This window comes from Chelmon rostratus, chromosome 3 (genome assembly GCF_017976325.1).
Source record: "Chelmon rostratus isolate fCheRos1 chromosome 3, fCheRos1.pri, whole genome shotgun sequence".
NCBI classification, from domain to species: Eukaryota; Metazoa; Chordata; class Actinopteri; order Chaetodontiformes; family Chaetodontidae; genus Chelmon; species Chelmon rostratus.
The window spans coordinates 18,811,902-18,835,807 of record NC_055660.1 but is presented as its reverse complement, the minus strand read 5'-3'; the positions used below and the strand labels follow the sequence as shown (position 1 = coordinate 18,835,807).

At 38.8% G+C, this 23,906-nt stretch overlaps 3 protein-coding genes across 3 annotated transcripts in view; 1 reads left to right on the top strand and 2 right to left on the bottom strand.

Annotated features, from left to right (window-relative positions):
- The window catches only part of LOC121604362 (histone H3-like), a 610,603-nt gene that overhangs the window by 76,050 nt on the left and 510,647 nt on the right, over positions 1-23,906 (bottom strand). The gene's annotated exons all lie outside the window — the stretch shown is intronic.
- The window catches only part of zgc:163040 (uncharacterized protein LOC100038789 homolog), a 408,070-nt gene that overhangs the window by 105,898 nt on the left and 278,266 nt on the right, over positions 1-23,906 (top strand). The window lies entirely within an intron of this gene.
- LOC121604381 (myosin-10-like) overlaps positions 1-23,906 on the bottom strand; it is a 59,734-nt gene that overhangs the window by 14,451 nt on the left and 21,377 nt on the right. Inside the window, exons 4-27 of the mRNA XM_041933875.1 lie at positions 23,399-23,426; positions 21,567-21,669; positions 21,134-21,163; positions 20,862-20,876; positions 20,141-20,158; positions 16,446-16,538; positions 16,021-16,084; positions 15,412-15,510; positions 15,054-15,197; positions 14,523-14,618; positions 13,487-13,605; positions 12,540-12,692; positions 11,808-11,981; positions 11,437-11,610; positions 9,443-9,557; positions 6,371-6,564; positions 5,899-6,020; positions 5,705-5,774; positions 5,048-5,208; positions 4,288-4,396; positions 3,346-3,477; positions 2,425-2,631; positions 1,868-2,005; positions 1,481-1,604 (exon numbers count right to left, since the gene is read on the bottom strand). Coding sequence (XP_041789809.1) covers positions 1,481-1,604; positions 1,868-2,005; positions 2,425-2,631; positions 3,346-3,477; positions 4,288-4,396; positions 5,048-5,208; positions 5,705-5,774; positions 5,899-6,020; positions 6,371-6,564; positions 9,443-9,557; positions 11,437-11,610; positions 11,808-11,981; positions 12,540-12,692; positions 13,487-13,605; positions 14,523-14,618; positions 15,054-15,197; positions 15,412-15,510; positions 16,021-16,084; positions 16,446-16,538; positions 20,141-20,158; positions 20,862-20,876; positions 21,134-21,163; positions 21,567-21,669; positions 23,399-23,426 — 2,682 coding nt within the window. The remainder of the gene's footprint in view (positions 1-1,480; positions 1,605-1,867; positions 2,006-2,424; positions 2,632-3,345; positions 3,478-4,287; positions 4,397-5,047; positions 5,209-5,704; positions 5,775-5,898; positions 6,021-6,370; positions 6,565-9,442; positions 9,558-11,436; positions 11,611-11,807; positions 11,982-12,539; positions 12,693-13,486; positions 13,606-14,522; positions 14,619-15,053; positions 15,198-15,411; positions 15,511-16,020; positions 16,085-16,445; positions 16,539-20,140; positions 20,159-20,861; positions 20,877-21,133; positions 21,164-21,566; positions 21,670-23,398; positions 23,427-23,906) is intronic.

Below are 23,906 nucleotides of genomic sequence, written 5' to 3'. Positions count from 1 at the left end.
ACATTCACATGTATTATAGACAAAATGCAAAATCAAACGTGGCCAATAATTGCTGATAAAAATCTACTTTTGGATAAAGTTCATTCAAGAGGTAAATTATCATAATCACATGTTACAGAGGGGTCATAGGAGGCACAAAGAGGTCACAGAGAGTAACAAAGCACAAACACCTAATTGCTAACAGCCTGACACAACTAACGGTAATTAGATTAGCTTCGATGTAGCTTAATAACCCTTAAATGCACAGATGCTTTACCTACATACCTTGGGTCTTTAGTTACTTGGCACTAATGTAACGCAAATTAAGCCATATATTTAAATTAAAGTGTGTGTATTACTTGCCAGAAACATCCATTTTGAGGAAAAGTTGCAGTGCAGGCAGAGGTCAAGCTTGTCTAACAGGCTATGTGCGCAAGCGTACAAGCGTAACAAAGCAAGTGTTCATTTCCTGCAGGCATTGTCGATACAGCACAAGCTGGGCATGTTTGACAGGATGGCTTTGTAATGTTTCTTTGCTGCCTTTTCATCTTTACTAGTTAATGTTAGCTAGCTATAGACTGAATAAAAATTAAGCTCATTCACTCTCAAAAGCTATCTGCAGCTACCAGAAACTTTTAAGGTGGACTGTTTTCTTGCCTGTTACTCAATGAGATGATGTTGTGAATCAATCAACACACCTTAAATGTTAATATGAAACCTTTGACATTGCATTTGTTTTTATTGGCTCTCTTGCATGTCATACACTGTAGCGTACATGAGTTTGAGGAACTATCAGCACTGCAGTTCTGTTTTCAATGATCTGAATGATACAAAAGGTACATCTTCAGTTCAAGAGTTGCTGTCGTTAAACTCCACTATCAAAGCCACTGCTGCTCTGCACTAAACCTGAACACCCTGGTGCTTTACCATCAAGTGTCTATGACAGTGAGATAATATAAACAAACTTTTTCATCATTGTGTCTGAACGTATTCATAGTAACAATGAGAAAACAGCACCATCATGAGGCCACACAGGAAAATACAATATTACCTGCCATCACTTTGCATCCAGTATGCCGTAAATAGAATATGAAATACTCTCACACACCTCAGGTCTCTAGTGACCCGATAAACTTTTGGACATTTTGACACCACAGCATTGTTAAGGACAAACAGTTTGAGGAACACCAGAGAGTTGACTGTTTAATTGAATGAAATGAATAAATTAGAGTGTAATGTATCGCAGGGCTGCTAAAGACCTGAGGTATGCATTTAAGGCTTAACTCATTGGACTGCTGTAAACAGTAAATTTACACAATAAAGGCTCATAAGCAGTCATGCTGATGTCCTGTATCTGACCTTCACTGTTTTTTTTTGTTTTTTTTTGCAACAAGGCCATCCATCTATTTTTCGAGCCTACTTTGTGTCTGTTCTAATAAAAGTTTCTCTATTCTTGGACACGAGTGGAACCAGTAACAGTGGCTTGGTGGGAGTCCCTTACCCTCCAGGTCAACCATCATCATCTCCTGCTTATTCTTGACCTTGCCGAGGTTCTTTGCTTTCTCCTCCTCTTCTGTTAGCAGGGAGGTCATCTCGCCAATCCTGTCTTCCAGCAGCTTTTTCTCCTGTTGGGTACAATCAAAGTGTGGGTTAGACTGGAGGCTTTAAGACACACAAGTACTATACGGAGGTGAAAAAATATGAAGACTTAACTAGCAAGCTATTAAATTCAAAGTCAATGTCACATTAAATACATTTCAAAATACACAATATATTTATTCTATTACTGTTATATCTATCTCAGCAAATGCCTCATCTATCAACTTTTAATGATCCCAAACAAGGACATTTATGTTTGACGCATCTTGTGCAGATATAATCCTTTCACCTTCAGGAACTTGGAGTTTTGGTCCTCCAGCAAAAGAATGTCCTCCTCCATTTTCTTGATCTTCGCCTCAGCAGTCACTTTGTCCAGTTGCAGCTTCTGTCTTGCAGCTTCCTCCTCATCAAGCTGCTCCTCCAGGTCCTGTGGAGATGAAAACACGCACATAACGATTCAGAACAATCTAATGTGATGAGGTTGGCACTGGAGTTTATTAAGGGAGTCTGTGGACTGAATCCTACATGCTTCAGCCTCTATATATATGGACTGACATAATTGTTCTACAGTATCAGCTCCATCACCATGTGGTACTGAAATCAAATGTGTATTGTGCATCAAACAACAACAATTATGTTTGTGTATAATGTTCTCAAAAGTGAATGTTCAAGTAAAGGCAAGTAAAGGCAGAATTTGTTTTTTCACATGAAAACTGTATTTCCAAACAAAGATCACAAATCAAAACCATTAAATCAATTTAAATGTGTGCTGGATGTCAGCATGTTCCAAAAAAAAAAAGGAGAGAAGTTTGTAGAAGTTACGTTTAAATAGGTAAAGATATCAACCTGGATGTGGGACTGCATCTTTTTCTTCTCATTCTGCAGGCTCTGGTTCCTCTCCTCCTCTTCCTCCACCCTGGACTCCAGATCATGAAGGATCTCCTCCAACTCTTGCTTCCTAGAAAGCAGACGGACCCTCATCTCTTCAGCCTCAGCGAACAGCTCCGTTTCCGCATGAAGTTGCTCTGCTAGAATATTCTTCTCTTCTAGGAGCTGGAGGGAGGAAACAGTTGGAAAAAATGTATCCCACATGCTTAGCTATACGAGTGACTTTCTTAATTGTCAGTAAAAAACTGATCGAAAATAAATACATAATACATAATCTCCTGGCAAACACTCGGGATACAGTTTGTATTATATCAGCTTATACAACCCTGATTTTTAAAAAAGTTGGGAGGCCATGTACAAAAACAATAAAACAGAATGTGATAATTTGCTGCATTGAAAACAGTAGAAAGACAATATATTTAATGTTTGACCTCATCAACTTCATTGATTTTTGTAAATATCTGCTTATTCTGAATTTGATGCAGCAGCATGTTTCAAACAAGTTAGGACAGGAGCAACAAAAGACTGGGAAAGATGTGAAACGCTCCAAAAACACCTGTTTGGATCATTCCACAGGTAAACAGGTTGATTGGTAGCAGGTGATAGTATCATGACTGGGTATGAAAGGAGCATCCTGGAAAGGCTCAGTCGTTCACAAGCAAGGACAGAGTGAGGTTCACCTCTTTGTGAACACATGATTGTATAAAGGATATTACTGCATGAGCTCAGGAACACTTCTTAAAACCGTTAATGGTAAACACAGATCGTTTGCAGTTTGTTTTTAACATATGTTTAACACAGCTTCCCAACTTTTTTGGAATCAAGGTTGTACAAGGGGAAAGTATTTACTTTCCATGATAGAGCATAGAGGGTGTTTACCTGTTGGTGTTTTCTCTCCATCTCCACCAGCTCATTCTCCACCTTGAGCTGTCTCTCCTTCACCTTTACCAGCTCCTCGTCTTTGGCCTGCATCTCCTCCTCCTGCCTGGTAACCTGCAGCAGAGGCTTCACCTGAGAGAGAGGGCGACATAGAATGCAATTCAACACGTTTTTCATGGTCATACTGGTCAAAGAATGACAGAAAACCATCAGGGACAATTATCTACAATTATTTTTTAAGTACATGAATTTATTGACATCTATAAGAAATTTTGGTAATTCCTCACTGTAGATAACAATAATTCCTAGAGACACAATTCAAGCAATTCACGTGACCTGAATGAAGATATGCAGCAGAAAATTGATGTATGGTTTAAGCAATTAAAACATGATTAATGTTGCTTTGATTTAGCTAAAATTAACAGTTTGCAATTCTGATTAGATGAGCTTCAGAGCTACAGTATCTAGTAGAAGTAAGAGTGTTTACTACAGGTCTGATGGCACTGACTAAAACTGCAGTTTATAGGTGTATAACCTCCCAAAAAAACAGAAAAAAACTGTATCTAAAGTTTCGGCCCATGGCAGGCTTTGCACATTAAATTCAAGACTTTTCAATACCTCCTAAGGCCTTTATTTAATGAGTTCAATGCTTGTTCAGACTTTTTGAGATCTGCGGATACCCGGATTCATTTCCATGGCAACAGAGCAAATTCAGGCTGCTGAGGAGGTCTAGTGGAGAGATTCCAATATTATCTTTTGTCTGTTTAGTCCTTACTTACCTGAAGACATTTCTGAACATCTAATTACAAATTTCTGAAAATTTACAAGATTGTCATTGGGGTTCAGATGGTCTGGTTAAGCAGAGATGTGGAGCTGTGTAACTTGGTCATATCTGCACATATGAACTAGTTTGTTTGAGGAGGTAACTGTCAGGGTTGTCACCTTGGTGAAGAGCCTCCACCACTGCCAGTGGCGCAGCTTCAAGTAAGCAGCGCAGTTCCTCTGGAGGACCTTCAGGGCACTCAGCTGCTGTTGCTTCTTAGCAAAGGCCCTAAGAGAAGAAAAAAATTAACAATAACAGGCAAGAAATCAATGTCTGTCACTATAGTAGTGTTTCTAAAGTCTCCAGTGATTTTGAAGACCAAGGTTGGGCTACATTTAGTGTACTGATGAGCTGTAAATGTACAAGTTGTGAGCAAAACACTGACATATCATCACCTTTTAAGTTAGTATGGCAACCTTGTTGGCAAACAGCTGTTTACATACACATTGAGTGTTTATGGAGCAACACTATTATTCATTTGGAGTCATATCTCTGGCCTCACCATGAATGTTTTGGTCTCTAACAACTCCCGAGGGAAGTATTTGGCTCTTTAGTTGCTAAGTGCTCCTCTATGTTCACCAGCTTGTCGCCAACTGTGCGCTGTTTAGTACAGAGCAGGTAGTGTTCAGTGGGCTTTCAGAGCTTTTTCACCAAAAACAGCTGCCTGCTGCAGCCAAAACTGACACTATTTCAGTGGTGAGAGTGAACCAAAACAGTAAACATGTGGACTGAATGGCTGAAACTTAGTATACCACTATATCTGGGGGGGATTTAAGTATTTGGATCACTGTCCTTAAATGCATCTTGGGTATCCAAACGCAGATATATGTTCATATCTGAGAAATGGTTTTGATGAAAATACAGAGATCTGAAACTCACTTGCGTGCCAAGTATCCACGACACACAGACTGGAAGTAGATGATGATGTCAGTGATCTTCAGATCTCTCTCTTCCTCCAGGTGAGCCAGAACACCAGTTCTGAAGAAGATCTTGCTCTGACCAATACGGAAAAGATTGGGGTCCAACTCCAGGGCTCTGATCTATAAAAAGGTACACGAACAGTTGTTGAGAATTTCCTAGAGTACAAACATCCTTTTGAGGAACTCAGAAACTAAACCTGCATTTTGATCGGAAGAAAGAGGACTAAATTTAGTTGCTGGAGGACAACTGTGAAACACTCAGCACATTATCACTGTAAAGAAAGGTGCTCTTCCAGTCTCATTTTTCTCTTCTGCGTGTCTCCTTTTCATTCATTCGTGCCATAAAACTCAAACGTTGGTGTAATGCAACAGTAAACACAGAGAACAACAGGATGACTCCATCTTGTTGTTTCCTCATGTGTGAAAATGGTATTTGGTAGCTCCTGGCTCCCTCTGGTTTCATATTTCCTGTAATTTTTTGCTTAAAAGGGCTAATAGTCAATTCTCAATTCAGTACTTCAGCAGAACACACAGTATGTTATCATTACATGGTGACCCTAGCTGTTTTAAAACTCATATACAGCGAAAAAAACAAAACCAAAAAAGAAAGCACTACCATTCTCTCACAGGCTTGTTTCCCATCCATGAAGCCTTTGGGGATAGCATTGGGAGTTAGGATCTCATATCTGTTAACAAAAGAGAACATAAATATAAACTGTGATGTACATAGCAACATCACTGAAAAAGGACATTTTTCCTATGTGTAAAATGAACTTACAGAGTCCAAAAAGCATTTCTCTTGTTTGTTACCTCTGTCTGAACTCCTGGAAGACGATGCGGTTGGGGAAGCCCTGTCTGCAGATGCGAATCCCCTCTAGGACTCCATTACACCTCAGCTGGTCCAGAACCAGGTGTGGCTCCAGTTTACCGGCCTGATGGAAAAGATAAACAAAACATTAAGAACAGAAGCAAGTATTTGTATACTTAATTATACTTTGCATACTATTTTGGTGTTTTGTAGTTCAAGGCAAAGATCACAGGCATTTCTCAAGATTTTTATTTTCTTTGGGTCTGTCGGTCAGTATTACTGGATTTCCTTGGAAAAAGGCAAATAACTATTGTTACTACACTACAGACCGAGACCAAAATGAATTGATAAAAAATAATAATAAAAAGTTACAGTAGATATAAATGCTACATGGATAAGATAACAAATACAGCTCCCTTACTTTCCACTGCTTGACACACAACTTTATCGTTAAAGGTTAGATGATGTATTTACTCTTTTTTCGTGGTTGGGGATGATGCAGCGGACAAAGTTGGGGTTGGTGTTCCTCAGTGTGGCCATGAGCTTGGTAAGCGACTCCTTGTAGAGCTGTCCCACTGTACGAAACATGCCCTTTTTCGTTTTGTAGGTGGCACCAAAAGCTGTCTCATTCATTCCTGCCACCTGGTCCAGGCCCACGATACGGTCGACTGGTGGGGAGACGGGGAGAACTGGTTAGAGCGGAAGACTTTATGGGGAGCACAGAAGCACTTTAGGAGCAACAGTAGCAACAATGTAGCTACATGACCAAGTGCAGATGGATGGAAAAGACATTGTACACTATTGTCAAACAAAATCAGTTCAGCAAAGTAGATTTCAAAGTCTAGAACTACCACTAGTTTCTGGATGGAAATGGAGCACAGAGCCTATTATCTATCTATTCCTAAGGCTCAAGGGTCTGTACATACAGGGCTCTACATGATGTGTTACCTTGGAGAGAAGCACAATCTTTAATATGATTTACTCACTAAGCATTAGCAAAATACAACTGCAAGAACTGAAATGCGTCTCTGACAGATAATGCTCAACGGCAGCTAAATGAAAGCTTTATACTGCTCATGGCAGAAGACCTGAATCAACATATTGCCAGGAAAATCATCTCTTCTAAAAAAAAACAAACAAACACAATTTGGCAACATTTCTGGGGTTGCAAACACCAGATGCAAAAAAAATATTAAAATATTACAAATTGATTAAAAAAATTACAATATCACTGTTCATAACGTACATTAAAAAGGGCACTGATTTTACACATCACTTGACTAGTCATGGCTGGTCCTACTCAGTCTGTGAAAACAGTTGGATAATGTCTAGACCTGCAATGATTAGTCGATCAACTGATTAATTGACAGAAAATGTATCCTGATAATTGAATAATTATTAGAATTATTTCTCAAGCTTACTTGGTTACAGCTTCTCAAATGTGAGAAATGTGACAACATGCTGCTTTTCCTTGCCTTATTCTATAATTGGTTGAACATCTCGAGAGAATCAAGAAAACAATATGCAGATTTTTGATAAGTGTTTGTTTGGGGGAGCTTTGTCAGCTGTGAGAAATTTTGTATCATTTAAGTTTGGGTTGAGAAACACAACAATAAAAACAGAAAAACTACATTATAAACTCAAGTTGTGGACGTGCTGCAGCATTATGGGAATATTGGATTAAGCATTTTTTTTGGTGTTTGACCTAAACTATGTCAATTCTGAATTTTTTATTTTATTTTATCATTATTATTTTTAATCTGTCTCTTGCAAGTCCCCCGAGTTCTTGAAAGGGCAATAATACACTGCTGGAGTACTAATTTAAGGGACATGAGTTCATATTTTTGTTGTTGTCAACAAATGCCATGAAAAGTCCAAAATCAGGAATGTATTAGTCCATCTCGAAATATTTTTTGAAATTCCTACCACGTCTGTGACTCTCAGCCGAAAGGCAATTAGTTCAAATTTAAAATGCAAATCTTTGAAAATGAGTATGGGGAACATGTAGTTTCATTTGTAACAAAGGCTACATCATTTCCTTTAAAAAATAAGAAACAAGGGTATTTTGAGGGGACAATTTTCAGACACTGATTGGGTGCTATAGTGAGTATTCACAGCAGCAGGTGTCTGGTGGGATTGACTCAAAAAAGACCACAATGCTCATACTCATTGTAAAAAAGGAACACCAGCAGCCAGGGCAACATTGCATTTGAACTTGTTTTTTGGGGCTCTCTGGCACACAGGAATAAGAAAATTCAGGCACTGGATACACAGACAATAACTGTTGTGTGATCGATTCACTGTTGGCTTTTCTTGACAACAAGAAAAATACATAATATCACAAGACTTATTATTATTAATAGTTTTTTTATAATGTGGTAGTAACAGTAGTAATAGACTTACTCTAAAAAAAAGCTTAACAAAATGACACAGCATATGAGTTATGACTATGCACTATGCCAATTATTATGTCCAAGTGACTACACTGAAGTAAAACGTATTTGCAGAGCCACTGACAGCTGGAGTTTCAACATTTAAACTGAAGTGATGTATGAGCTGCTGTCTGGACCCTCTACACTGATGTCTGAGCTTAGAGCCAAAGCAAATACCAACATCTGGTTTCAATTCTCCACAACTGTGATCCAATCTAGGAGGGAGGAAGGCGGGAAATTAATGTCATTGAATTTTCCTCATTCAGGCTTCAGATCCTTAATTTGCTCGTGGATGTATCACATCACAAAGAAGGGATAAAAACAGAAATAAAGCTATGAAGTCCCACAGCTGCACTACATTCAAAATGCTTGCTACTGACCATACAAAGATCACAAGACTTTCAAAAACACTCACACAAATTAAAGCACACTAGTTCGACTAGAGGGAGCAGCTTATTATATTCTACTTTTACTTGTTTAGAAATTAAGCACTACTGCTTTTGGCTGAGACAAGAGAGCCATGCAGCCTGGAAGCACATGAAAGCCATTGTAGCTATGACGGACACAGCACCGGCTGAAGCATGACACATACAGCCAGATCTGGGCAAAAATATACCAGTACACTTCCAAGAAGTTAACCCGCTTGGGAAGTGCTCATATTTAGTCTACCAAGCACCTTGAGCAGCTTGTTTTCACGACCCAAAACTGTTAAATTTCAGTAAAGTTTTATTATTTTGGCCCAGGTCTGCTACAGCACGACCCAGTCATTCACCTGCCGGCTCATCCAGACTAGTGACATTGTCATAGAATGAAGCCCTTTGAATGGTCTGAATCTCTACAACACAGAGAGAGAGACAGGGAGGGGAGGGTGATGTTAATTCTGAGAAATGTGTAGGCCTGGGTTCACGAGGCAGACAGCTGTTGTTAGCAGGCTTGAGTGGGAGACATATTGATGTGCTTGTTAATCAAATAAGCATACATGTACATACACAATGACCTTAAAGGATTATTAAAACTGATTCCTTCTTTTATCTAGTACTGTTCAAAGTGTTCACAGATACTTAAAGATGTTACAGATGCTAAAGCATTTACAGAGACGTGGATAGCATCTTACCATCTTTCCAGAGTTCAGCCACAAATTTGTCAGTTGACTGATGCAGAAGAGTGGCCACATTGTCATTCAGGGGGTCCATGTTCTTCATTAGCCACTCATCTGCCTTATAGTCCACCTGCAGCAATAAAGTGGTACACCTCAGTAATATAGACAAAATTTATATCATAGTTATAGTCTGACCAATACAGGAAGCAGATACGATACTGATACTGACAAAATGCCAATATTCTTTTTATTTAAATTCACACATAACATGAGCAAATACTTTCTAAAAATATGTTAAATTAGCTTTTTTTAATGTGACAAGCATTTAAAGCATATTTTTTATCATTTACATAATAGTTTTTTGTTACTATTAACCATTATGTCAATTATGGTAATTTGACATATATACCAAAAAGTATGGCATATATACATGTTGCACGTGTCATAAATGTCAGCCATGCAGGCAATACTAATATGATAAGTTAATATTGGCCATTATTTTATAACAGTTGTGATATTTACAACATATTCAATGTCACCTGGTAAAATGGAAAACGAAGTTAGTCCCTAAATGTTGCAAAAAAAAAAAATCTTGACTATATAAGCTATCATTTTTTGGTAAAATGTAACTTCTTATTCATTTACACCTGAACACTTTTTATAGCTCTGTATCATTCTTAACATCAACTGTATAGCTTACTAACAAACCAGTCAAGAGTAAGTTGGTTGTATATATATATATATATATACACTGTACATCTGACACATTACAGTGACCTACTTCAAATAAAACAAACTAAATACACAGCCCACACTTTACTGTAGTGATTCAGACAGCATAGATAATATTATATTTCCTGGGGAACATATCAATATTGACAAAATTAACACCCTTTGGCTTCATGGCGCTGCAGATTTTTCTCCACAGTAGACGTCTTTAGAGTTCAAAACTCTGACTGTTCAACTAATTGTGGTGTAAAACGGCATAGCCCACATAATGGTAAACAGATGTGCTACTCAGCAGGTCTCTCTGCTGGACGAATGCTGACTTCTATTGCATAACACCACTGACAGTGTCCAAATCCACCATCATACAGTGTCATAAATCAAACCAGGACTCAGTATTCCCTGAAATCCCACCACAGCAGAACTTTGTGTCATTGTTTAATCTGAGCCGCGGGTCGGCTGCAACTTTTCATTTGCTATTGAATTTGTGCAGGAGAAGATTAGGAGGAGATGTTCTGGAAAATATAAATTTAGACAGGAACAAAGAAACTGGTCCAACACAGAACAAAAGTATAATTAGAAGTACGGGAGTCGTACCAGCCCTCCAGCAACAGAAACTATTCCTTAATCAAAAAGCATGGGTTGATATAACCTTAGAGGTGTATGGTGTTGAAGAAATTATTCTTGTATATTTGAGAGTTGCTAATTCTCTAAAGAATTAGAAACATGGTGTGATGAATCAGATCTCTTTTACTTCATGCAGCATGGAGACAAGACAGTGCATAGTGTTCTCTGCCACACTTTCAGAGTGTTCTTATATAGTAGAAAAACACAGACAAAACAGTTGGTAGTCTCTTAAAATGAAAATGACAACACTGACCAATCACAGCCTTCCTCAGTCAAGCATCTGTTCAAGTGTTAAGCAAATGTTATAGATGTTAACTGTCAGTCGGCCTTTCGTTGATCCTCACCTAACGATCTAACAACTGTGGTACAGAGGATCTTAAAAGAGTCTAAAAGGAGTTAATATCTCACATTGGTAAACTAAGGCTATCAATATTATTATTGTTTTCTGTCTTGGTCACTCTAATCTATCACCTAAAAAAAAAAAAAAAAAAAAGCTTTATCCTTCAGAAAACTGGAATTTCCAAGGAAAGACCCAATTTGTTTTTTTCTTTTGAAAACCAGTCAGGTGTGGACTTCAAGCTAGTGTCTCTATTTTCAGTAAAGCAAAGCTAGACAGACTGCTGAGTGTGATTTTCAAAGAGATAAAATGAGCATACCCTGCCGGCATAGTGGATGATGCAGAAGTCGGCCTTATCTTTGAGCTGGCGGGGCTTCTGGAACTTTGTGTGTGTGCCCTGCTCCTGGATCAGCTTCTCTACAAAGGTCTTGTCTGTGGCCTTGGGGAACCAGCACTCTTCATCCAGCAAAGCCAGCACTCCTGGAGGGTTTGCCTAAAGTAACATAAACATAGGACAGAAATAGAGACTTGAAAGGGAGTGAATGGTAAATGGTGCATTATTATTTTGCGACTGAATTTTGTTTAAGTATAGCTAAATAATTCAAGAATAAATGGAAAAACAAGAGTTTAAGTAGGTATGTTCGTAAATGTCATTCATCTCATTGACACTGGCTTCTCATTCACACTGACCGGCCTCTCAATGAGGTCGATGCAGGGCTGCAGGTCAAGGCCAAAGTCGATGAAGCTCCACTCGATGCCCTCCCTCTGGTACTCTTCCTGCTCCAGGATGAACATGGTGTGGTTGAAGAGCTGCTGCAGCTTCTCATTGGTGTAGTTGATACACAGCTGCTCAAACGAGTTCAGCTGTGGTAGAGGAGAAACACAGGGAAGAACAATACTGAATGTGCGTAGATGACAAGAAGTAAAAACCTCAAATGTAGATAGAACACCAACTTCTTTATTAACCATATCAAACAAACAAACGCAAATTCGCAATAGCTGCAACCACATGCACTACACTACACTACATACTTCCAAGGGTCTTAATTTTTCTAAGTAGATACTAGGTCCCGTTAATTTAGGTCTAATTAGCATTTATTGTTTAATATTTTCACTTTCTTACAAAATAAATGTTATTTTTATGAGCCTTTATCAGTGTGAACAGACATCTAAAAAATATGGAAAATCCATTATGAGACTAAACAAGGACCTGCTCTTCGACCTGCACCAAGGAGGCAGCAAGTGCTCAATACAAAACCTACAGTTCAACTACGAATGAATGAGTTTTGTGGACCGACCAACCAACTGGCAGAGCGAGATATAGAGCTGCTGGTCGAGGATAATAAAAACACTTCCTCTACCCACAACAAGAAAAACTGTTTTCTTTAAAGATTAAAAAATTGAAAAGATTTTAATCCAAACCTGGAAAATCTCAAAACCTGCGATGTCCAGGATGCCAATGAAGGAGGCCCCTTGCCGTTTGGTTCTGTCCAGAGCTTTGTTAATGCGATGGACCAGCCAGCGGAACAGACGCTCATATGTTGCTTTAGCCAGGGCCTCCACAGCAAAGTCAGCCTGGAAGAAAAGAGAGAAGAGGGGAGAGGAAAAGTGGAAAAAAGTAATGAGAGACAATATAAGGAGGATGGAGAGCTGACATGGTCAAAGATATGTTTGTGTGTGTGTTTAAAAGGGCAGAGAGTGAGCACAGGCACATAAGACTGACTTAAGTCAGTATAATTCAGACACACTTCCAGATAAGGAAGGAACGAATGGACTCATTCATCTTGGAAAGACTGTATACAGCTAATTTTCCACATGCTTTCTGAGTCAGACGTTATCATTTAAAACAGCTGAGAGAAAAGCTGTATCAACTGGGCTGGAGCCAGTATGATCAGAGGTTCTGCAGAGAACTGCACTTTAAATGGCAATGAATGATTCATGAACAGGAGATGTACTTTGGAGCACTTTCACAGAAGGTAAAACTAACTTGCCTTGTTCCCAGAACAATAAGAAATAAGATAGTGCTCCTTGGGCTTCTCTCCTCATGCTTTTATGTACACAGGATTGGGCCTTTTTTTAATCGAAGAAAGGAGAGATTTTTTTTTAATGCAGTTGCTATCTTTTCTACTGATCGTTCAAATGGTAAATATATGCTCATTAAAGTTCCTGGTCATCTAACAATGAATGAAAATGAAAAATGAAACAGACTTTTACTACTGAAACCCTGAATGCCTGAAATAGCTCCTCCAATTACGCAACTCTATTACTTTATAATGACATTGACTTTCACTTAAGAAGATGGTGGTAATGGTCTCGGCAACCAACAAAAATGGATATATATTGTGTTAGTCAGGTAAATGCTAACTGACCTGCTCTTTAGTCTGTGCTTTCTGGACGTAGTCTCTTCCCACTTTGATCCTTGGAGACAGGATGGCCCTGGTAAACTCCATTACATTCATACCCAGCAGATGACACAGCTTCTGAGCGGCTGAGAACCAGAGATGGAAAAAGCACACAACAGGATTTATTTTTATTCAAATGACAATGGAAGGAGGCCACAAGGCCAGTCTGTTTGACTTGACTTGACGTCCTGTCAAGACATGGGAGACATTATTGCTTGTTTTCCAGAGTGATGTGAGAGAGATGAGGATATTTTCCAGAATTATTTTGTCAGTAGTGTTTGACAATTCTATTATTTTATCAACTGTATTAAAAACCTCTCTAAAAGCCATAGACACTGAACTGAATCCCAGTCAAAGATGATTCGTCAACAGTGCTGTTGACCTACTACTATGACTATTACCTATTAGTGCCTATTACTGAGTATAATAAAAAGATGCTTCTTCTGAAATGTCATAGGGAAAATGTTATATTTTAAATGGCTGGAGTTTTTGGAAAAGTAGAAAAAGCAGGATCTGGTCTAAATCAGTCAAGCCACACTACTAATAAAAAAACAAGACAAAACAAAAAAACATCTGCTTCAGTCCTAAGTTCTGCTCATCGCATTTGGGAATATCTGGCCAAGCTGCATCACCAGCATTAGACACATTCTCTCTCCCTGTCTCCCTCCGTTAAGTGCCAAATATGCAGTGCCACATGTGGAGGAACTGGAAGGCTGTTCCCCATTTCCTTCAGGAGTAAATCCTCATAATGATGTGGCTTAATGGCAGGTTGACAAGGCTTGGGCAGAGAAAAGACATAAATCACCAGTTCCTCTGTTCAGCGGATGAGGTACGCAGTGTGAAGGAGGCAGGAAAAGGCCAGAGAGGAGTTGACTAATATATGGGAAGGGGAAAAGGAGGAGGAGAATGTGTTGACCTGTGAGACAAGGTTATGAAGCAGATGTAAAAGGATTGGTGTGTGAGTGTGTGTGTGTGTGTGTGTGTGTGTGTGTGGGATACCAACCAGTATTATCAGGCATAGAAGCTTGATCTGTGTTCCTCTCCTTCTTAAAGATAATGTTACCAAACTGAAGCACTGAGGACACCACCTTCAACATAGCTACAGATATAGGAATCAAGAAAGAAAAATATTACTGTAGTAAACCATCACGTTAGCATCATATGAATGTGTTAGCAATAAAACTGATTAAAAAAATTCTTATAATTGATAAATTCATACATAAATGTATCCAATCCAATGAGATTTGAAGTGACTTGCTAACCTGCTCATCATATACATACATATACATGCCTGACTGGTAACTGGTTTGGTTGGAGTGGCATTCAGAAATAGGTCTCATTACAGAAGCCAAAGATGCTCTAACTGACATTTCACTGTGACTTCAGCCTGGAGCCAAACAGTTTCTAAAACCATAAAATCAGAGGGACCTTGATAAATAACCTCTACCAAAGGCTGCGCTCCATGCTCAATGATCTCACCAGAAACCACAACAAAAAATAAAAGTAGTAAAAGCAACGTCCTTGTCAAACATACCCAGAATCTCCTCATGAGCAAAGCTCATGATGTGCATGGCCTCCATGGTCTCCTGGAAGTTGTCTTTGTCCTGCTGGCCAGGGATTGGGATGTTACCGTTGGACAGGAAACGGTAGTTATTGAAACCTTCCAAAAGAAGGTCCGCTGTGGAAAGAAAAATGGAAAAACATTTAGAAACATGGTTAAGATGTGATTTTTTTTTTCTCAAAAGGTGAGGACTTGTGGACTAACAGAGGACAAAGCAGTTCTTTGGATTAATTCGAGTTGTTGTTAATTCTCGGTATGAGTATGAACTACGTAATATTATTTGACACCGTTAATTAAGTACTTGGATGGTTTAAAAGCTCCGTCTACTTACACTTGAGGTGCTCTCCAGCTCCAGCCAACAGCTGGTAGAAAACGTGGAAGGTGCGCTCATCTTTGGCTTGACGAATAGCTCTGGATTTCTCCAGCAAGTCTGACACAAAAGAGTCAAAGAAAACACCTATTTGGTGGGTCAGTGTGATGTAGAATCCAGACAACAAACAATGGTGCCGCCTTGTGTTGTACAGATCTTGATCTGCTTGTGTTCTCTTTTTCAACACAGCTAATAGTGGGATGCAGAGCAATGAGGTAATGAATTAATTTGTGGCTATGTAAGATGAATAACTGTAATTTGATGATGGTGAAACAAAATGTAAACCTACAACTAACAGATTTGGTTCCTCTGTAATAGTAACTTTGTTGTGAAAGCAGCATCTACATATTACATATTCCTCTAGGAGGAAGTGGGTAAATTCATAATTGGTTCTGATGAACAATTCTCTCCATCTTTTGACTGACGAACCAGCGCTGACTTGTTTCCCCTGTCCTTGATTTTTTTTTTTTTTTTTTTTTATCTTTCCTGATTCTGCCACAGTATCAGCCCTAACCACAAAATCCAACATCAACAAGCAGAGTGGCATTCAATCGTTTTAAAACAGGATACATGTTTCAATATTGGCTCCAACAATGTATCCGGTGACATCAAAGTTGATCCGGATGAATTTCCCCTGCAGAGACGCACAAAAGATAAACGCTCAGAAAGTGCATGAGACAAGATATACACAAATCAATCGCCAACATAATGACTCTCTTAAAACACACAGTGAGGCATCGTGGAAAGGAGCACCAGATAAGTGTTGTGTTTATAAAATAATGTACTATAAGTTATCAGTTTCCTCTATAAACATTAACACTGATACAGATCATCTGCAGGTGGGGCTGATGCAAGATTCCTAAAATTGTAAAATGATATTTGAAACATATAAAAATGATGTTCTTGATGTTATGAAGGAAGCAGTGGAGTAGACTCTGTGAGATGCACATTAACAATGCAGCCCCTCTTCATGAATATGGTTTTGCTGTACTTACAAAACGTGACGAGTTGTCATTTTTCACTGTCTTAGCATTTCCAAAAGATTCAAGGATGGGGTTGGCTTGTAAAAGCTGCCGTTCCAATTCACCCTGAAAAAAAAACAGAGAGATGTTCCAGTAGTTCTGTGTCAGCACATTGATAATTGTGAACCACTAATTTTCACTGACAACTGAAAAAACAAAGATAATCATGCAGAAAAAGACAGCAGACATCGGACATAGGACAATTTCCACAGGAGGTGCCGGTCAGATTTGGTTAATTCCTACTGGTTTACTGGTTTCTGTATCTCAAAACAACATTTCCACAGCTATATTATGATTGTTAAATGCAATCTGACTTTACTCAATTTTGAAAATAAAACTTAAAAAAGACTTCAAAGATCAGTCATGCCGATATAAGGGAATAATAATAGACTAGCACAGAACTTAATTTTTCCCCTAATTGTCATGATAATATTAATGGGTATGATGATAAATATTGTTACAACTTCGTCTTTTTTATATGGTACTGGACAACATGTTCAAGCTACACTGTTTTTATTTTTCTGGAGCTGTTCTGCAGTTGGCAACAATGTCAGTAAGACAAAAGGCTGCTTGAAACTAAACTGTTATTCTGACAATCAAAAGTTTTCCCAATTCCAAACTCCAGCTGAATTTTAAGCGTCTGAGGGAGTAGTGTGGAGTTTTTTCATAAGTCGTTTTCAAGCCAAGTAAAATCAGGCAGAGATAATGTGACAGCACCATTTGAAACATCTGTGTAAAGATGTAACATCTTCATATGCTAAAAGATTCAAATGAGACAAAACAAAAATGAGAAAAAAAAAAACACACTAGACCAGTTAGTGAAAGTATAGTCAAAAAGGTCATCATATCACTTCTCACCATCATCAAAACAATTCCAAATGGTTATGAAGAAACATTTGTTCAGTAGATCAGTAAATCTTCTGAATAGATATGATGAGTGCCTAACAAATTAGTCGTTTCACAACAAATAAGTTGTTAATAATCTTAGTCATTTATCCAGCAAAAATGCCAAATGTTCTCTACTTCCAGCTTATGAAAACTCATGTTTTGTTGCTATTCTCTGTTTTCAATAATCTGATCATATTTAAGAAATCAAAATGCTGAAAGCATTAGTTCTTGGCAGTGGATTTGGACTTCTTTCATTTTCTTAAGCACATAAAACATGACCCTGTAAAGATGCTGATCGTAAAACCTTCCACAACTGGGTTAAATCAATTTGCAGAAGTTTTATCTTTTGAAGTTTAAGCTGCAAGACACTGAGCCCTGCTCTGGCTGACTGAGGACTAATGATAAGTCACGCAGCTTGATAGTGATGGAGAGAACATTTCTTGGAAAATCCGGGCTTTTTGTTGTGAGAAAAGCCAGATAGCCTCTCTATCACGTCAGGAACAATGTGTCCACAACACACAACAAAAACACTTGGCCTTTTTTCATGTCAGCATGGACACTTTAAGAGGCAGAATAAATAAATATGCAGATGTTTGGACAGGTGGCCCACTCTCTTTCCATCAAAACCACATTGTGGGCTTTGTCATGACTAGAGAATCCAAAATGGCTGAGAGGAAATCTATGTCTTCTGCAATGTTACTTCTCTTCTTGTGGCTGAGTGGAATATTTTCCCATTACGTCAAAAATAGCTGAAGGTTTGAGGAGGCCATTTTCCACAAAAGGGAACTCTGCGGGATGAGGAATCAGCACTGCACTCAGGATGTGAGACTTGTAATGTGATCTTTGGACGGCGAGGCGAGCACGATGGGCTGCTTTTAATTGAGTTTTTGAGCAGCTGGAATGAAGCAGGATAGATCTGGTCCTTTTCCAGCTATCAGAGCATTGGCAAAGTCCACAGAGGGCAGAGGATTCAAACCAAAATCCTTTGTTTCTGTATAAACATAGACCAGTGCTACAACTTGGTAGTTAAAATTGCTCACTCGCAAAATCTACCCATCTGTGTGGTCTGCTGTGCGCACTTAAAAACAAAGAGTAAATTACAAACACCAGTGGGGGGCCAATTTAGCTGCATTAGAAGCTGACCCACATTCCTGTCAGACATCTGACAGCCAACAGAGCTGGCTCCTCCACTCGAGATGGCTAATTGTTCTGTAGCTGTGGTAAATTTAAACAACATGAGATGCCTCAAAGCTACTGAGAGAGGCACATTATCAGTCACTACAAATGCTAAAAAAACCAAACTGATTATCTCCTTCAAGCTATTTTTTTCAAAATGTGTGCCTTTCTAGAAAACATTTACAGGTCATAGTTACAAGTATGTCTCTTATCAGAGTGTAAGCTGTTTGGCAGGCCAAAGCAGTACTTTAGGACAGATTGAGTGGAATGAAAGAGGATCAGTCAAAACTGTTCCACTAAATCTTATGAGGCCAGTAGTCATGGATGTGTATTCATTGCTCAACATCTGCCCTGGAGGTCATGAGGCCAGACAAATATAACACGTTGGGGTTTTCTCCAACAAGAAAAAGGAGAATACTGTTTGGGAAATGGCTCAGAGTGTTTCAATCTGGGCAGGAAAAAGCCTATGTGGAGAACTCATCTGGGCCAAGAGAGCTTTAAGGCTGAATTTAATGTAAGAAAGGTCCAAAGAGGTTCTGCATCAGCCACTACGTCGAGGTCAAGTGATTAAGATGAGCTTGGTTGAAAACCAGCGAACCCCTTTTAATCATACTTTGCATCAAGGTCTGCTTAATATCATATCATATCAATATCAGGCTAACTACGATCTATACATAACATCCAGAAAATGGGAGGATTATTGTGACGTTAAAAGCACTGAAGGTTTCATCCACAAAGTCCCTTATGGCTTGGTGCTTTAGACGTGCAGCGTGCATATAGGCCAGCAAGAGGGCTGAACGGTTTATCATTCTTCATACTGAAATCACAACGTTAGAGAACTCTAAAAGATCTGCGACTTCTGTATTTAACACCATTAACAGGTCATAGCAAGCTGAAGTTTCAGTCGGTGGCTGCTGATTTCATCAGCTGTAATTACAGCTGTTGCCAATAAATTCAGTAGGCTGTCACTAATTCACTTCAATTCTGTGAACCAGTGAAACAACAAAAATTAAATGCCCATTGCCGATATCAAAATGTCACCACATAAAACTTACTAGCAATTTGTCATTACTACAATAACTGGCTAACTATGCATCTGTTGACAAATATAACCCTACTTTAGGGAATCAAACTACAAACCTTAGTGCTACCACGCCAAGAGGCTTTTCAAGGTTTTTTTTTTTTTTTTTTTTTTTTAAGTAAGAAAGAGTGGTACACATTAGACAATTATGCACATTTATACAGTCAGATAATTAACATGGCATCTATCAGCTTCATGTAGCCCATTAGATTACCAAACGAAGATTAGAGCAATGATTGATTTCTCTGTGAGGAGATGTCCTCAGTTGTAAGTAATGTAAGTCTGTAAGAAGCAGTTTCTAATAACTCAGAGGGGACAGGAAGTACAGATCATGCAGAAGTTAAAGCAAAACTACAGCAGGTGGATTAAGGTGGATGGAAAGCATCTACTACACAACTTCAGGCAATATCAAAAAGTTAATAGTTATTTTCGAGGGTACAGAGTAGGTGGCAACAGAGTGGGTAAAGCACCCCATTTATACTGTAAGTGAGGTGAAATAGGTGAAAAACTACATACTACTCACATAAAACAGGGGTCCACTCTGTAGGATATGGGGAGATTCAATTGTTATTATGGAAAATAATAAATTGCATTAATGTCATGGATACAAATGAACCTGTTGTTCAAGCTAAACATTTAAAATGATGCATTTGCATCAGAATCAAAGCACAACCTACAGCAGTCTGTGGATGGAATTAGAAACAGGTGTTACTATAATACCTCAGTGGTCTGTAATCCTAGTCCTCAAGACCCAGATTACTGTTGGTGTTGTAGGTTAACAAGTGCGTAATTGTTTGTACTGCACATCTCAGGTGTACTGTAATTCAGTCAGGGCTTAGGTGGCTGCAAGAACTACCTGCAGGATCTAAGTCCTGATGACCAGGACTGAAACTTAGTTGAGGAGATCCATAAGAATGATGCTTTTAAGCAAGACAGGTGTGGACAAGTCAATATCTTAACTTCCAACAGTCTAAAACACAGATAAGATATATGTCTTACTATAATACAAGTACAAAAGGCATTCTACATATTTTTTGCTGCAGCAGAAATGACAACGTTTCAGACAGCACAAGACGACAGCCAAGGCTCAAGTTGTGGCTACCACAACGAATAAAAACAACATGCATGTAACTATATTTCACTGAGTGATCACAAGAATAATGAGCAAATTTACAGTACTGCAAACCTGAACAAAGACATTCACACAAAATACAATAATCATGCAAGTTTCAATATTTACTTACAACTGCATTTTGTGCCTGACAGAGAAAGAAAATGAAAATGCTAAATATGCTGCTTTCAGTGTAGCTTTTACTGTCTGCACTACATTAAGTGTCAACTGTTACTTCTGGTGTCTTTGAACATCCTGAGAACATCTGATGTGCTCTTAGTGTCCTTAGCTCAGGACAAACAGACAGTCTATGAGTCCCTTCTAGAGAAAGCTATTTTGTTTGAGAGGAAAATTGGAGTGTAGCATGCACATGGACGTGGTGTATATGAAAGAATAAAGACTTGCCTGTGGTTTCACTGGTTTTGGTGACTCTGGCTGTTTGTTACAGATAAACAAATGCAAATTGTTAGGTTGTGTGCACACATATCTGGTGCACAAAGCCATGTCGCCTGTAGGTATTGATATCTATTCTTATATCTATATTATTTGCAATAATCAGTACATCAGTAACTTGTGAGTTTTGCAACTTCAATGAAGCCCACAACGGTCCCATCACAACCATGATGTTTACTTTAATTACAGCAATATATAAGGCTAAAAGAATAACCTGGTCTCCGGGGGTTGTGGGGACATAGACAGATATGATAGGGCGTAGTAGTAATAATTCATTTTTCATACAAATCCAACATTGATGTTAATGTTCTACACATTTCTATGGGTTCATTCGGTTCAGGCATTGCTCATCTAAATCACAGAGATGACAAAGGAGAATACTCACAGGAATGTTGTGGTCTTTTCTTCCTTTGTGGGAGGAGGCAACATGCGCCAGGTACTGAATGACCTTTTTTGTGTTTTCCGTCTTGCCAGCTCCAGATTCACCACTGTGAGAAAACAGAAGACAATGCACACAAAAACAGACATCCTCAGAATAGTGTCTGTGAAACAATAAACTAAATCTAACCCTTGACATGTAGACCTCACATCCTCTGTCATCTTAAAAACTGGATCAATAAAGCTTAGACACATTGTCCTCCTTTAGCTTTACAGATCTGCAGGTGCATGCGGGTGAGGAAAGAACACAAGCCCTGTCCTATTTTCCACCACAAAGTTATGCACAAATATAATCTTAAAACTCAAATTAAATACTGGCACATATCTTATCATGTGGGTCTTCCTCTGCAATATTTCTTGAGTGTCAGCCCAGTTTAGGCCTGTGGTTGTTGGCGTATGGATGTGCGTCACACAGTGACCATGGCACAGAAAAACAGGAAAGAAATCTTCTCAAGTATTCCAAGCCATGCAAAACTTTTGGGGGGAGCAGTTTACATTTAGAGCACACTTGTGGTTTTACAGTAAGTGCAAATTTGCACACACCAAGTATGCACAAAATATTGTTTTTCCTTTCAGACTGAGTGAGTGTGATGTGGCTGAGGGTAAAGACTGGGAGAGCGGTGTGCAAGTGCTGTCAGTCTTGTTGGCTACTGTGGACAGAGGGTAATCATGGAGGGATTATGTCAAAGTCACTGTTGTTGGCTTTGGACTGGGTGTTAAGATTCCTCAGCCACCCCGGAACAGGGAGTGCTGACTTAATTGTGTCTTGTGAGGCTTCTACATTTTGCAAGTGTGTCCATATTTAGTGTATCATACTAGTCTGTAATCAGTTTGTGTATCACAGAGCCAAAGGCCTTGGTAATGTGCATAATCTATATTTTAATGTCTGCATGTACAAGTGTGTCCAAGCATTAAATACATCTTTCTTTTGTACAACACAACACAATTAACATGCAATAAATGATTAACAGCAAGCTACATTTTTCACTGTCTGCAAGAGCAACTCATGAGTACTTTGAGGCTGTTTACTTTTATTTGAAATTTGAACTTCCGTTCAAAAATGTGAAAAGAAACAAATATTCAATCTGTAATGATTGTTTAGGATTAGGTTAAAATGGGTTGAGTTCGAATTAATTCCATTTACATTTTAGTTATTTTGACCCACTGTGTGCATATAGAACAGACAAAATAACACATACACCTCAACGTTCACCCAGCATGAGTAAAAGGGCTGCTGCATCGTTTATAGTCTTGATACCCACTCTGGCATTTTCTTTGCTGACATTCCTGTCATCTGCAGACACTTGTCACTGAAAAGACGCCAGAGGACTGCACAGCAGAAATGTCAGGCATTTCTCAGACCTACATTTCTCACTTGTCTCTCAAGTAGTGACAGCATGGTCAGTGTCGATTTAAAATAACCGTCAAGGGCCCTGAGGCAGCTGGTTCACATGCACAGCTCATGAACTTCTGTAATTACCAGTAAATGTATTATTGACACTTTCAATTTCATTTAATTTAGAGATGAAGAAAAGAAGCCATAGAGAAATATAGTGCACCATGTGATATTATTTCCAAAAATATAAAGCAGAAAAGAGACATGCAATATCTCAGCATTATAAGCAGCAGAAGCATCTGTGGGTCCTGGTCATTGTTTTAGCAGCAAAAATTTTAATATCTTTACGTTTAATAAAAGGTTTTAATAAACTATGTATATAAATAAACTATATCTATATAATAGAAAATTCACGCAGTAGTGGACTGAGCCTGTATACTCACGTGCAAAGAATGGACTGGTCCTCTCGATCTGTAGGAGACAAGATGGGGGGAGGAAAAAAAAAAGTCAACCTCAGCAGTCTGTCTATGATTCAGTCTCTACTGTGCTTTCACAAGGTTTGATTGACAACCTCATCACCAAAACCACAGGCCAAAAGCAGAGTCTTATCAGCAGGCTGGTGTGTGAATTTGAAGGCCAAATGCAAGCTTGGTGTCTGCATGTGCCATCAAATGTTTTAAATATCATGCTTTCCACAGCCTGTGAATCAGAATAACAAAATGACTTATGTCAGGGCATATTTTTCAGTCGGCTCCCGCTTCACAGGATCTCACCACGGCTATTTCCTGGAATACATTGTCAGAAATGCAAAGCAGTGGTACTGTGAAGTCAAACCACTGCATGAGAGAGATAAGGCAACTGTAATGTCACCTTTCTGCTGGTAAATACTGTGGTGGTGCTGACTCTTAGTACAATTTTGAGACTTGGACTAGGGCCAAAACTCCATGATTT